The 13445-nt window shown below is 46.4% G+C and overlaps 1 protein-coding gene across 1 annotated transcript in view; it reads left to right on the top strand.

The window, feature by feature from the left end:
• The first annotated feature begins 12955 nt into the window (after window positions 1-12955).
• Window positions 12956-13445, top strand: part of ITGB5 (integrin subunit beta 5) — a 124364-nt gene continuing 123874 nt past the window's right edge. The window contains exon 1 of the mRNA XM_003894034.4: window positions 12956-13391. Coding sequence (XP_003894083.2) covers window positions 13322-13391 — 70 coding nt within the window. The 5' untranslated portion in view covers window positions 12956-13321. The remainder of the gene's footprint in view (window positions 13392-13445) is intronic.

Genomic DNA, 13445 nt, shown 5'->3' with positions numbered 1-13445 from the left:
ACTGGACAGGAGACATTTGCTTCTCCCATGCACATCCCACTCCTACCCCACGATGAAGCGGCCAAGCATTTTGGGTGGGGCTGATCCTGCTCCCAGCTACAGAGGTTGGCCCTAGTTGACTCAAGCCAATCAGTGAAATCCCATGCCTCCTTGCCACAGTAATTGTCCTAAAAGTGAACATGTGGCATAAGTGGATACAATTAGAATAAAGTCTAAACTTTGGTAGGAAGTTTGGAGAAAGAGAAACTTTCTTCTTCTGAAAAGTGAGCTTGAGGGTGTGAGGTCTTAAACTGCTTCTGTTTTGCTGGGGACAAAGCTGACACACACACAGGCGAAGAGCTGAGAGACCCAGAGAGAAATGGACCTGGCACCTTGATCAAACCATACCTGAAGGCTCTGGCCTTTCCTCAGCTACAAGGCCAATTTGAGTAGTTTTTCCTGTTATTTGCAGTCAAAAAATCCTCACTGATACCACTTATGTTTATTCTTGTATTCTCATGGCTAAGTGGTGAATCACATACAAGAAACATACTCTTGTGAGCTATTAATGCCCCACTAAAGAAATCAGCCATAAACCAATCAGTTAACAGCAGCCAAGTTAATGCAGGCAGAACTCAAAATTGGCTGGCCACTGTAATTTGTCATCACAGACTCTATTTCTGACCTGCATATTACCCCCTTTATATTTAAATATGGTTCTGGATTCAGTACTGGCAGAAAGCTATTGGAACCTTATTTCTAAAGAGGCTTTTCCCCCTTCCTGATCCCCCTTTGAACCAGAGCATGCCAGCTCCTTTCAATTCTCAAAGGAACTGAGCCATACTAATTCTGGGCTTTCTGGGCCATTCTTCAAAGACTTCCATTGCTATTGTTTGAATAAAAATAATCTCCTAAACATGTATATGTATAATGTTTATGAAAATGACTTTTGCATTTGCATTCAAAAAGTTCTTTTTTATTATTGTGCAACATGACCTATAATTCATTTGCTTCTGCCTGCTGGTACCATTGCAAAGGTTTCCTTACTAATCGTCCTGCCATCTTGGAGGGCTGTCACAGTGAACTTTCTATGATGCATACCTGATTGTGACACTCCCTTGCTTAAGCTTTCAGGGATCGTTCACTGAGAAATAGAGCTCATAGAATAAAAGACTCCTGGTGGCATGGCACTTCTAGATATCCGGTTACTGCCGCTGATTGTGCTGGCTTTGCCTCATGCCCCTCCCTACGGTGCACTAACACTTTGGCCACACCTGCTGTTTCCTAAACACACCACCTCTTTAATTAATTTTTTTTTTTTTTTTTTTTGAGACAAGATCTGGCTCTGTTGCCCAGCCTGGAGTGCAGTGGTGTGATCTTGGCTCATTGCAAACTGCCTCCCAGGCTTAAGCCATCCTCCCACCTCAGCCTCCTGAGTAGCTGGGACTACAGGCACATGCCACCACACCTGGCTAATTTCTGGGTTTTTGTAGAGATGAGATTTTGCCATGTCACCAGGCTGGTCTTGGATTCGTGAGCTCAAGCAATCCACCTGCCTTGGCCTCCCAAAGTGCTGAGATTACAGACATGAGCCATTGTGCCCAGCCAACATACCATCTCTTCATGCCTCCATTCCTTTGCTCATGCTTTCCCTCATGCTCATGCTTTCCCATTTGGGAATGCCCATTTCCTTCAACTACCTAATGTCTTAATCTGTTCGAGCTGCTTTTATCAACTACTACAGACTGAGTGGCTTACAAACAACGTAAGTTCTTTCTCACAGTTCTGGAGGCTGGGAAGTCCAAGATCAAGGTGTCAGCCAATTTGGTGTCTGGTGAGGACCCAGTTCCTCATCTTTTCACTGCAACCTCACGTGTTGGAAGGGGCAAGAGATCTCTCTGGGTTTTGTTTTGTTTTGTTTTAGATGGAGTCTCGCTCTGTTGCCCAGGCTGGAGTGCAGTGGCACAATCTTGGCTTACTGCAAGCTCTGCCCCTTGGGTTCAAGCAATTCTCCTGCCTCAGCATCCTGAGTAGCTGTGACTACCAGTGCCCGCCATCATGCCCAGCTAATTTTTATTTTTAGTAGAGATGAGGTTTCACCCTGTTAGCCAGGATGGTCTCCATCTCCTGACCTTGTGGATCCGCCCGCCTCGGCATCCCAAAGTGCTGGGATTACAGGCGTGAGCCGCTGAACCCGGCCTGGGGTCTCTTTTATAAGGACATTAATCCCATCCATGAGGGCTCCACCCCCATGACCTAATAACTTACCAAAGGTCCCACCTTCTAATAGCATCATATCAGGCTTTAGGATTTAATACGCGAGTCTTGAAGATACCTAAACATTTAGACCATGGCACCTAATAAATACTTCCATCTGTCTAGATCAACTAAACCATTATCTCCTCTGGCTAGCTTTTCCTAATTCTTCCTTTCTTCCACCAGCACTCTCAAGTAGAATTGCCTCCTTCATGTCCCAACTGGTCCTGTAACCAGTTCCCCCAGGGAAATGGTTGTATATGGTTCCTTCTCACCCAGCACAATGCCTGACATAGAACAAGTATTAAATAATTGTGAAATCGGAGTGTAAAACAGGACTCTTGCAGCTCAACCTTGAAGAATATGTTCATTATCTTGATTGTGACACTGGTTCCACAAGTATACACATACGTCAAACATTGTCCAATTGTACACTTTATAAATGTACACTTTGGTGTATGTCAATTATACCTTCACAAAGTTGGGTTTTTTTATTTTTATTTTTTAAGTGGGGAGTGAATTATTATGTAGAGCTGTCTCCAACCTTGAGGACACCTTCTAGGTACAGCCCTAAGACAGGATGAGAAAACGAACATGTCACACTGCTGGCTCTCCACATTAGACTGAAGGTCCTCTGAGGTCAGCTTTGGGTGAAACAGCATGGGATGGCCCACTGCCTTGACAGCAGCAGGTCTTAGCTTCACATTGGGATCCCCTGAGGAGCTATAAAAGTCACTGATGCCTGGGTCCCATTCCAGAGCACTTCATCAGGCTAGGGCAGACCTGAGTCTCAGGAGTATTTAAACTCCTCTCCCTCTCCCTCTCCCTCTCCCTTCCCCTCCCCGTCCCTCTCCCCCTCCCCCTCCCCCTCCCCCCACCTCTCCTTCCCCCTCCCCCTCCCCCTCCTGCTCTCCCTCCCCCTCCCCCTCCACCTCTCCCTCTCCCTCTCCCTCTCCGACACCCAGGCTGGAGTGCAGTGGCACAATCGTGGCTCACAGCAGCCTCTAACCCCTGGCCTCAAGCCATTTTCCCCTCAGCCTCCTGAGTAGCTGGAATTCCAGGAGCCACCCGCCGCGCCCGCGCTCCCAGGTGCTTCGAACGTGCGGTGGAGTTTGAGAAGCACGTTTCAGGTCACTGAGTTGGCTAATGATGGTCCAGCTCGAGGTCACATCACATCATTTCCCATTCTTTCCCCGAGAGTCTAGAAACCAAGAGTCGCATTGTGGACAAGAAGCCTCAGTAAGCTCCAAGTCTCTTATAGAGAAGGTGACCAGGCATCCAGATTGCATCAACACCAAAACCGCCTGAGACTGAACTCTTTTGTGCCATTTTGCCCCCAAACCCACCCTGTCCTCCCGCCCCTTTCTACAGCTGGGCAAATCTCGGGGCCGGTAGGTGGCGCTGTCTCCTATGGCTTGCAGAAAACTCAACTTCCGGCGGGGCGGTGCTTTTAAAAGGCTTTTTTGAAATCATTAACTTTAATTTTATTATTTTTTCTTATCGAGACAGAGCCTCACCCTGTCACCCAGGCTGGAGTGCAGTGGCGAGATCTCGACTCACTGCAACCTCTGCCTCCTGGGCTCAAGCGATTCTCCTGCCTCAGTCTCCCGAATAGCTGGGATTACAGGTGCGCACCACCATGCCCGACTAATTCTGTATTTTCAGTAGAGACAGGGTTTTGCCATGTTGGCCAAGCTGGTCTTGAACCCCTGACCTCACATGATCCGACCGCCTTGGCCTCGCAAAGTGCTGGGATTACAGGCGTGAGCCACCTCACCTGGCCTTGAAATCATGAACTTTTAATGCACCATTTCTAAATTTCTTTTTGGACTTTTCCTTGGTCTCTTTATTCCTTGATCTTGTGCTAGGGAAAAATGAATGTTACGCTGTTTGCTTTTGAGATATTTGCATCATTTTTACTGAATCATTAGAGATCATATATTGTCCTCTTTATTGCTCTTATAATAACCATAAGTAATGTTAATGTCATATTAATGGTGCATAAAATTTGGTACAGTTGTTCAGAGAAATCAACGTTTTATTTAGTGGTGATTGTACAAAATTTAAAAGGAGATAAATCGATTTTCACTGAAAAATTCTTCAGTTAAATAAAAAACGAAATGCCATCCGTGGGAGGTGAGGTGAGCAAGATCTGCCTGGGTTTTCCTTGAAGGTTCTCCGAGAATTCCAGTTTGCCATTAATTGGCAATCCACAGTGCAAAAAGCAAGGTTGGAGATTAGGTTGGGGAGAGCCCTGGAAGACATATGGGGGTGTTCTTCTCAACCTCAGGGCTGTGAAATATGGTGCTGTTGTTCAAAGACAGAAGCCTGGGGCAAACCATGAAAGGCCTCATAATTTCCGCAGGCCTGGTAACATTTTTCCTGAGCCCACAATCATGACATGTGGGCCAATAATTCTCTGCTACTTCCAGATGAGAGAACCAGTTTGAAAATCAACAACTATAATAATATTTAATATATTATGAAGTACTCCCTATATGCCAGGCACAATTCTTGTGCCTCACACATATTAACCCCTTTAATTCTCACGATAATTATGAAGTAGGTACTATTTTTATGCCTGTTCAATATTAGGAGAAATAGAGGCAAGTAACTAGTTTGCAGTCATATAACTAGGAAGTGACACAGCCAGGACTTGAGCCAGGCAGTCCGACTGCATTGCCTACCTCTCTGTCATTTAATGTTAAAATATTAATGTAATGTGGACATCCCTTAAAGAGCAGAGGTGATCATTTTGAGAGTCCACCCATAAGACAGGCCCTCATAGTCTTCCCACATAAAGAACACGTTCAAACAGGCATTCCATCCTCTATGTAAGAGCAGTGCTTTTTTGTAGAATAATTTTTAGTCGGTAGATCAGGTTATGTAAAGTAGAGCCTGCTGCCAAGTGCGGAACACATTTGGCTTTGCAAGTGGTAATTATAGAGCCAGCTCTGGCAGGAACCAGGCCCTTCACTTTCCAGATGAGCACACTGAGGTCCGGAGGGTGGCAGGCAGTTGCACGGTTGCTCAGCTAGTTGATGGCAATGAGGACTGGAACTCAATTCTTCTGATCCTGGGCCCAGATTTCTCATTTTCCTCCACTAGCAATTGAATATGAGGGGCCATATTCTACAAAAGGGTCATCAGCTGCTGCAAACAGGCAAAAGTTGGGTCCTGGGCTGGTGGCTGATGGCTGAGCCATGGCTTCTTGTGTACCTGGTCCTTGAGCAGCTGTTCAGCCTCCATTCCCCACTCCAGCCCCAAACATGACACCCCAAGAAGGGTAGGGGTCCAGAAGCTTGTCTCATCTTTTGAAAGGCTGCTGAACTGCTAGCTAAGCATTGTTTTAAAGGCCACTGGTATACCTAAGACAAGGTAAAGGTGAGAGGCATGATGGTTCACAACTGTAAAAAGCCCAGGATGGTTTTGAATGTGGCCCAATACAAATTCGTAAACTTTCTTAAAACATTGTAAGATTTCGGGGGGAATTTTTTTTTAAGCTAATCAGCTATCGTTCGTGTTAGTGTATTTTATGTGTGGCCCAAGACTTCTTCTTCCAATGTGGCCCAGGGAAGTTAAAAGATTGGACACCCCTGGTGTAGACCGTACCTGTTCTGTGTCTCTTCTCCATCTCCTGCCTACTCCCTTATTACTGGCATTTACTCAAGAAGTCTCTAAACATGATTGGTTTAAAATATAGTGTGTGTGTGTTTATGTGTATTTGTATTCATTCATTCTACTTTTTACTGAAATAACTAGAAAGGAATCTATGCCCTTTAGGTGATATGAGAAAACATCCAGGAAAAGAGGAACACACTGTGATTGCTTTGCTCCAGTGAAAAGGAGGCATTTAGAGAAAGAATCCAGGAGAGTTTCCTCTAGGTCTAAGCTCTACTGATAATCTTAAAGAAAATTTTACATAAGCAATGTCCTATGTGAAAAAATAAAAATAAAACAAGCATGGCAAACTTAATTGAAAAATATCACAACTTTTACTATAATTTCATTAATGGATTTGTTTTAACATAGTTCATGAAAGCTGTAAAATATATATTTCCTCTGGAATATATAATTAAAAAGTATTTTCAGAGTTAACCTTTGAAAAGTTGCCCTCAGAAAGATGTAATAATTAATAAGTATTTTCAGAATTGGTAATTAAGCGCTTGTGTGGGCTTCTTAACAGCTTCAGAGAAATACATTTCTATGACATACAGCTACATTTGCACATTAAAAGCAACACCACCAAAGAGAAACACCTATCCCTATGTTGAAAATTTCTGTCGAGACTTGTTTGGTACCGTCTCTCAACGTGAAATTCCACCGCCGCCCCTTACACTTGGCAATGACCACTATTCACATGTTGAACCTAAAAATAAGCCATCAAACAAAAATTACAGAGATCTAATATATGCCAATTACTATAATAGGCTATTTTCACTAACAGGGAACCCAGTGTGCCCCGGGGCTTGTCATCTGCTTGTCTCCCATGCTCATCCATCATCTAGGTGTCATTTTTGGGTCTGCCCTCAGTAGTCTCGCATTGGCTGTGGCACAGGGATTACTTTTTCCTAACCAGGACCATGGTGGACAGGGAAAGAAAAACTTTGGCAGAGCATTTTCCTACAAAAAGGAATATAATTTGATATTTTTAAAATAAAAAGTTAATCATTTTAATTTAATTTTATTTTGAGACAGCCTGTCATCCAGGCTGGAGTGCAGGGGCACCATCTTGGCTCACTGCAACCTTCACCTCCTAGATTCAAGCAACTATCATACCTCAGCCTCCTGAGTGGCTAGGATTACAGGAGCACGCCACCACATCCAGCTAATTTTTGTATTTTTAGTAGAGATGGGTTTTCACCATATTGGCCAGGCTGGTCTCGAACTCCTGACCCCAGGTGATCCTCCTGCCTTGGCCTCCCAAAGTGCTGGGATTACAAGTGTGAGCCACCACCATGTTCAGCCTAAAAAGTTAATCTTAACATTAAAGAAAATTGTATACATGTGTCATAGGCCTATCAATCTCTACAAAAGAATTTTGTAATACTCTGTCACCAGAGTCACTCATTTCTTGCAGTGTGGCAAATCCTAGCCGTGACTAAAAGCAGAGTAAATTAAGTGCCTTACCTAAACTAAGGGATATAGCGTAGGGTAGTTGTTGTTCTGCCCCTGAACTCTTTTTCTCCCTGCATGTTAAATTACAGGTATGCCTCAGTAAAATATTTCTGACCTGGATTACAAATTGAATTGCCCAATATAAAAAGTCACTTTGGGTGTGGGTAAATCTGAATTGTGAAATAGAAAACTTAACGAATCTGATTTTTAAGTTTTTTGTTTGTTTATTTTTATGGATAAAATAGACGTAACATAAAATTTACCATTTTAACTTTTTTTTTTTTTTTTAAACAGAGACTTCCTCTATTACCCAGGCTGGAGTGCAGTGGCACAATCATGGCTCACTGCAGCCTCGACCTCCGGGGCTCAAGCGATCCTCCCACCTCAGCCTCCTGAGTAGCTAGCTGGGACTACAGGCGCATGCCACAATGCTAATTTTTTTTTTTTTTTTTAATAGAGACGGGATTTCACCATGTTGCCCAGGCTGGTCTCAAACTCCTGGGCTCAAGCAATCCACACTTCTCCACCTCCCAAAGTGCTGGCATTATAGGTGTGAGCGACCACACCTCGCCCATTTTAACCATTTTTAAGTTTACCATTTAGTGGCATTAAGTACGTTCACCTTGTTTTGCAATTATTACTACCATCTATCTCCTGAACTTTTCCATTATCCCAAACTAAGGCCAGGCGTGTTGGCTCACTCCTGTAATCCCACCACTTTGGGAGGCTGAGGCAGGCAGATCACTTGGGGTCAGGAGTTCAAGACCAAACTGAAAGTATTTACACATTAATTTAATTAATACTCTCAATTCTCCTCTCCCTCTAGGGCCTGGTAACCTCTATTCTACTTTATGTCTCTGAATTTTTCATTCTATGTACTTCATCTAAGTGGAATCATACAATATTTTGTCCTTTTCTATATGGCCTATTTCACTTAGCATGTTTTCAAAATTTACCCATGCTGTCATATAATAGGATTTCTTTCCCTCCCTTCCTCACTTCCTCTCTCCCTCCCTTCCTTCTTTTTTTGAGACAGGGCCTCACTCTGTCTCCCAAGCTGGAGTGCAGTGGTGCAATCATGGCTTACGGCAGCCCCAACTTCCCCAGGCTCAGGTGATCCACCTCAGCCTCCCAAGTAGCTGGGACTACAGGCATGCCACCACACCCAGCTAATTTTTGTATTTTTTATAGAGATGGGGTTTCACCATGTTACCCAGGCTGGTCTCAAACCCTGAGCTCAAGCAATCCTCCTGCCTTGGTCTCCCAAAGTGTTGGGATTATAGGCGTGAGCCACTGCTCCCAGCTGCATGTCAGAATGTCAGAATTTCATTTCCTTTTTTTTTTTTTTTTTTTTTTGAGGCAGCTATGCACTCTGTTGCACAGCTCGCTTTAACCTCCAGCTACAGGCCTCCAACTCGAGGGCTCAAATGATTCTGCCTCCTCAGCCTCCCTATGTTGCTCAGGCTGGTCTTGAACTCCTGGCCTCCAGCAGTTGTCCCGTCCCAGCCTCCCAAAGTTCTAGGATTACACCCATGAGCCACTGCAAAGGCCTTCATTCCTTTTAAAGGCTGATAATAGTCCACTATATGTACCTACTACATCCTATCTTCTGTTCATCTGTTGATGGACACTTGGGTAGTTTCCACCTTTTAGCTATTGTGAATAATGCTGCTATGAACCTTGGTGTACAGGTATCTGTTTGAGTCCCTGCTTTCAATTTTTTGGAGGATATACACAGAACTGGAGTTGTTGGGTCATATGGTAAGTCTATATTTAATTCTTGAACTCATCATAGTTTAAAACTAACAAAAAGAAACATAAAATTTCTCTGGGTTATCCATGCTCAAACCCCATAGTCAAACCGATCCAAAACCAGCAGCCTCCTTTGGGTCCAGAAGCTTAGCAGTGATCAGACATGAAATGTTCCAGAAGTAGCCCACAAAGGAAACTGTTCCAGTGGCTGTGGGGAAGTTTTGCCTTGAGGTGAGCAATCAGTGCATACTGAATTTAATGAGTAGACAAAAGTTAAAGCATTTGAAGGTCATCTCCACTCCAGCTCAATTAAAAAAAGAAGAAGAAGAAGAAAGAAGAAGAAGAAGGAGGAAGGAGGAGAAGGAGAAGGAGAAGGAGAAGGAGAAGGAGAAGAGGAGGAGGAGGGAGAGAGAAGAAAGAAGAAGAAGAAGAAGAAGAAGAAGAAGAAGAAGAAGAAGAAGAAGAAGAAGAAGAAGAAGAAGAAGAAGAAGAAGAAGAAGAAAAAAAGAAGTCATAAACCAGAAAGCAAAAGCTCAGAGAAAAGGCATCTCCAAACCAGTTTTAAGATATTGGAGACTGGATCACTCAGGATTTAGAGCTTATGGCAGGTCTGGGCAAGTTAGGGGACTCAGGAATCCACCCAGGTGGTATAGGACGGGGGCTGGTAAGAAGGGAACCAGGGGAAGGTTTGATTGCAGAACTTTCCAAGTGCGGTTTAGGTAAGTGGAGGTCTGTGCTGGATCTGAGTCTGAGACAGATCAAACTGATATTTCAAGTTTGTAAAGCACTGGAGTTGAAAGAAGGAAGGTGACACACAGAGGATCTGCTGCTCCACAGAGCCTAGGCTTAAAGAATGCTAGATAAATGCTAATTTTTATTGTAGTTATTAATGCAATATTTACCCAGTTTCCAGGACTCCACTCCCCTTCCATCTAATCCATCCTACACTCCCCTGACAGACAAATCTTTTAAAATCACCACTTGGCACACAACATCTCATAGCTCAAGCTCTTTCAGGGCACTGACTGACTGATTGATTGACTGAGACAGAGTCTCGCTCTGTCACCCAGGCTGGAGTGGAGTGCAGCGGTGCTATCTTGGCTCACTGCAACCTCTATCTCCTGGGTTCAAGCGATTCTCAGGCCTCAGCCTCCAGAGTAGCTGGGATTACAGGCACCCGCCACCATGCCCAGCTAATTTTTGTATTTTTAAAAGTGACAGGGTTTTACCATGTTTAGCTAGGCTCGTCTTGAACTTTGGCCTCAAGCTATCCACCTGTCTGGGTCTCCCAAAGTGCTGGAATTAGACTTGAGCCAACGTGCTGGCCCCATTATTTCTAATCACTGCCTCTCAAACTGGGATAAGAGTAGCTCCAAGGCCACTGACCTGAGAGACAGGTAGCTCTGAGATAAACCCAGGACACCTCCTGTAAAATATTTAGGGACAAGCATTTTACATCAAAACAAACATGAGGATATTATAGAATATGTTAACCCAAAATATCAAAGACCAGTCTCATTAAATTTAGAAAGTTTATTTCGCCAAGGTTAAGGATGTGCCAGTGACGGGAAGTCCTGACAATATGTACCCAAGGTGGTTGGGGGTACAGTTTTCTTTTATACGTTTTAGGGAGACATAAGACATCAATGAATATGTGTAAGATGTACATTGGTTTGGTTTTGTAAGGCGGGACAACATGAAGTGGGGGCTTCCAGGTTAGAAGTAGATAAGAGACAAAAGGCTGCATTCTTTTGATCAGCCTTTCACTGAACACACAATTTAGTCTGGCTCAGTGAATCTGCATTTTTACATAAACAGTAGGCCAGAGGGAGCAATCAGGTATTCATTTGTCTCAGGTGAGCCTCAGAGGGATGACTTTGAGTTCTGTCTGTCTTTTGTCCACAAGGAATTTCCTGTGGGTAAATTGTGAGCGAGGTATGTAGCTTCTTAGCTATCTTATTTAGGAATAAAATGGGAGGCAGGTTTGCCTGACCCAGTTCCCAGCTTGACTTTTCTCCTGGCTTAGTGATTTGGGGGCCCTGAGATTTATTTTCTTTTCACAAATACTATAAAGGAGCTTGCTATGGACTGCTGCATCTTTGCCGCCAGGCACACTATATTGTACTTCAAGAAGTTTACTTCCTCAGGCATTGAGGCACCACCTTGTCAGAGTTTGGGAGGAGGCCGACAAATAAAGGTTAATAGCCAAACTCCTTGAGCTGGGCAGTTAGGACAGTTTTCCACTGGGTCCTCCAAGCCATTCTTCCACCAGATCCCTGACCTGCAAAGGTGAGACCCCTTTGTTCTTTACCCCTTCCTGCTTCAGTTTTAGCCAAGCCATGCTGCACTTTTGAACAAGGCATCCCAGCTGTCACTTCCTCCAGCAGTTAACCCCTCTGTCCCTCAGTTTCCTCAACTGGATAACAGTAGGGTTGTCAGGAGGATGAAATGAGTTAATATGGGTAAAGGACTTAGAACAGCGCCTGGCTGGCAGTGTGCTCTCTGTACTTGATAGGTATTCTATCTTTATCTTCCCCTACCTGAATGTTGCCTCTTCTCTTGCCTATAAACCACTCCACTCTAAATGCACTTGTAGCGAATCCAAGCCCAAGGTATCCCTTGCTGCACCATCTGAGGAAGACCCCACCCCACTCCTTATTGGCCAGTTCAGATCCAGCTCATATGTAAACTGCAAGATGAAAGCCTGAGCATATGTTTTTGAGTCTATCAGTTTGATCATGGAAACTGACAGATTGTCAGTAAGGACAACGAAATATAGTGGCATATTGGCCAGTCTCAAATCCTTGAAAGGTACAAATGTTAAAAAGTGAAAAGCTGGCCGGGCGCGGTGGTTCACGCCTGTAATCTCAGCACTTTAGGAGGCAGACACAGGAGGATTGCTTGAGCCCAGGAGTTCGAGACCTACCTGAGCAACACAGCGAGACCCTCATTTCCACAAAACATGTAAAAATTGTCCCCGGTATGCACTCCAGGTCCCAGCTACTCAGGAGGCTAAGATGGAGGAACCCTTGAGCCCAGGAGGTCCAGGCTGCAGTGAGCGGAGATTGGGCCACTGCACTCAAGCCTGAGTGAGAGCGAGACGCTGAGAAAGGAAAGAAAAGAAAAGAAAAAGGAAAAGAAAAGAAAGAGAAAGAGAAAGAAAAAGAAAGAAAGAAAGAAAGAAAAAGAAAGAAAGAAAGAAAGAAAGAAAGAAAGAAAAAGAAAGAAAGAAAGAAAGAAAGAAAGAAAGAAAGAAAGAAAGAAAGAAAGAAAGAGAAAAAGTAACGTAGGTTTTACCTGTGCCTCCACGCCCCACCGTGCCCTCCCTTGCCCATCCAGAAGTCGCTTTGCGGTTCCACGCACGGGCGTCTACGTCCCACCTCAGGCCGCCGGAGGTGCAGCTTTGGGAGGATGAGATGGGCCCGGCACGACATGACCCCGGTACCTGCTCTCCCTTTCAGAGTCTAGCAACCGCCTTTGGCCCAGGTAATCTCAGCTCGCCTAATGCAGCGTGCCCCGCCGCTTTCCCGTGGCGACGGGCGGCGAAGCAACGGGAGCGGGCTCTACTCAGTGGTTTCGAGCCCCCCATGCCCCAAGTGAGTCGCAAGCGATTTCCACCTGGGCCCGTAGGGCCTCCGCGTCCCGGGCCGGTCCCCGCACAGGGCGGAGCCGACCCGGCCCGGAGCTCGCCCCGCCCCGCCCCGCCCCACCCCGCCTCGCAGTAAGCTGACCGTGTGGCGGCCGGGCGGGGGCCTGGCAGGGGAGAGAAGGGGAGGAGAAAGGAGAGGAGGAAAGTGGAGCCTGGCGGGACGGAGGGAGGAAGGGAAGGGGCGGAGGCGAGGGGCAGAGTGTGCCGGCGCGCGGGGGAGCCTCGGCGCGGGGCGCGTCTCGGAGCCCAAGTCGCGGCCCCCGAGTGGAGCCAGCCCCTGCCCTGCCCGGAGCCGCCCGCCGAGGCCGTCCCGAGCGGCGACACCCTAGGCGTCCCGGCCCGCCAGCCAGGGCAGCCGCCGTCCCGGGACTCGGCCGTGAGCGCTGCGGAACAGATGGTGGCGGCGGGGCGCGGGCCAGCGCGGGCGCTGTGAGCCGTAGCTGCGCACGGGGCATGTGGCGGCGGCCCCCGGCCCTCGGCCCCCGCGCTCCGGCCCCCGCCCGGGCCCCGGCCGCCGGCCCCCGCGGAGTGCAGCGACCGCGCCGCCGCTGAGGGAGGCGCCCCACCATGCCGCGGGCCCCGGCGCCGCTGTACGCCTGCCTCCTGGGGCTCTGCGCGCTCCTGCCCGGGCTTGCAGGTAAGCCGCGCCGCCCACGGCGCCCAGAGAAACTTTGTCGCGCACACAGCCGCG

Source organism: Papio anubis, chromosome 2, assembly GCF_008728515.1.
Source record: "Papio anubis isolate 15944 chromosome 2, Panubis1.0, whole genome shotgun sequence".
In the NCBI taxonomy this organism is placed as follows: Eukaryota; Metazoa; Chordata; class Mammalia; order Primates; family Cercopithecidae; genus Papio; species Papio anubis.
Note: the sequence above shows the minus strand (reverse complement) of the source record. Positions and strands in the feature narration are given on the sequence as shown.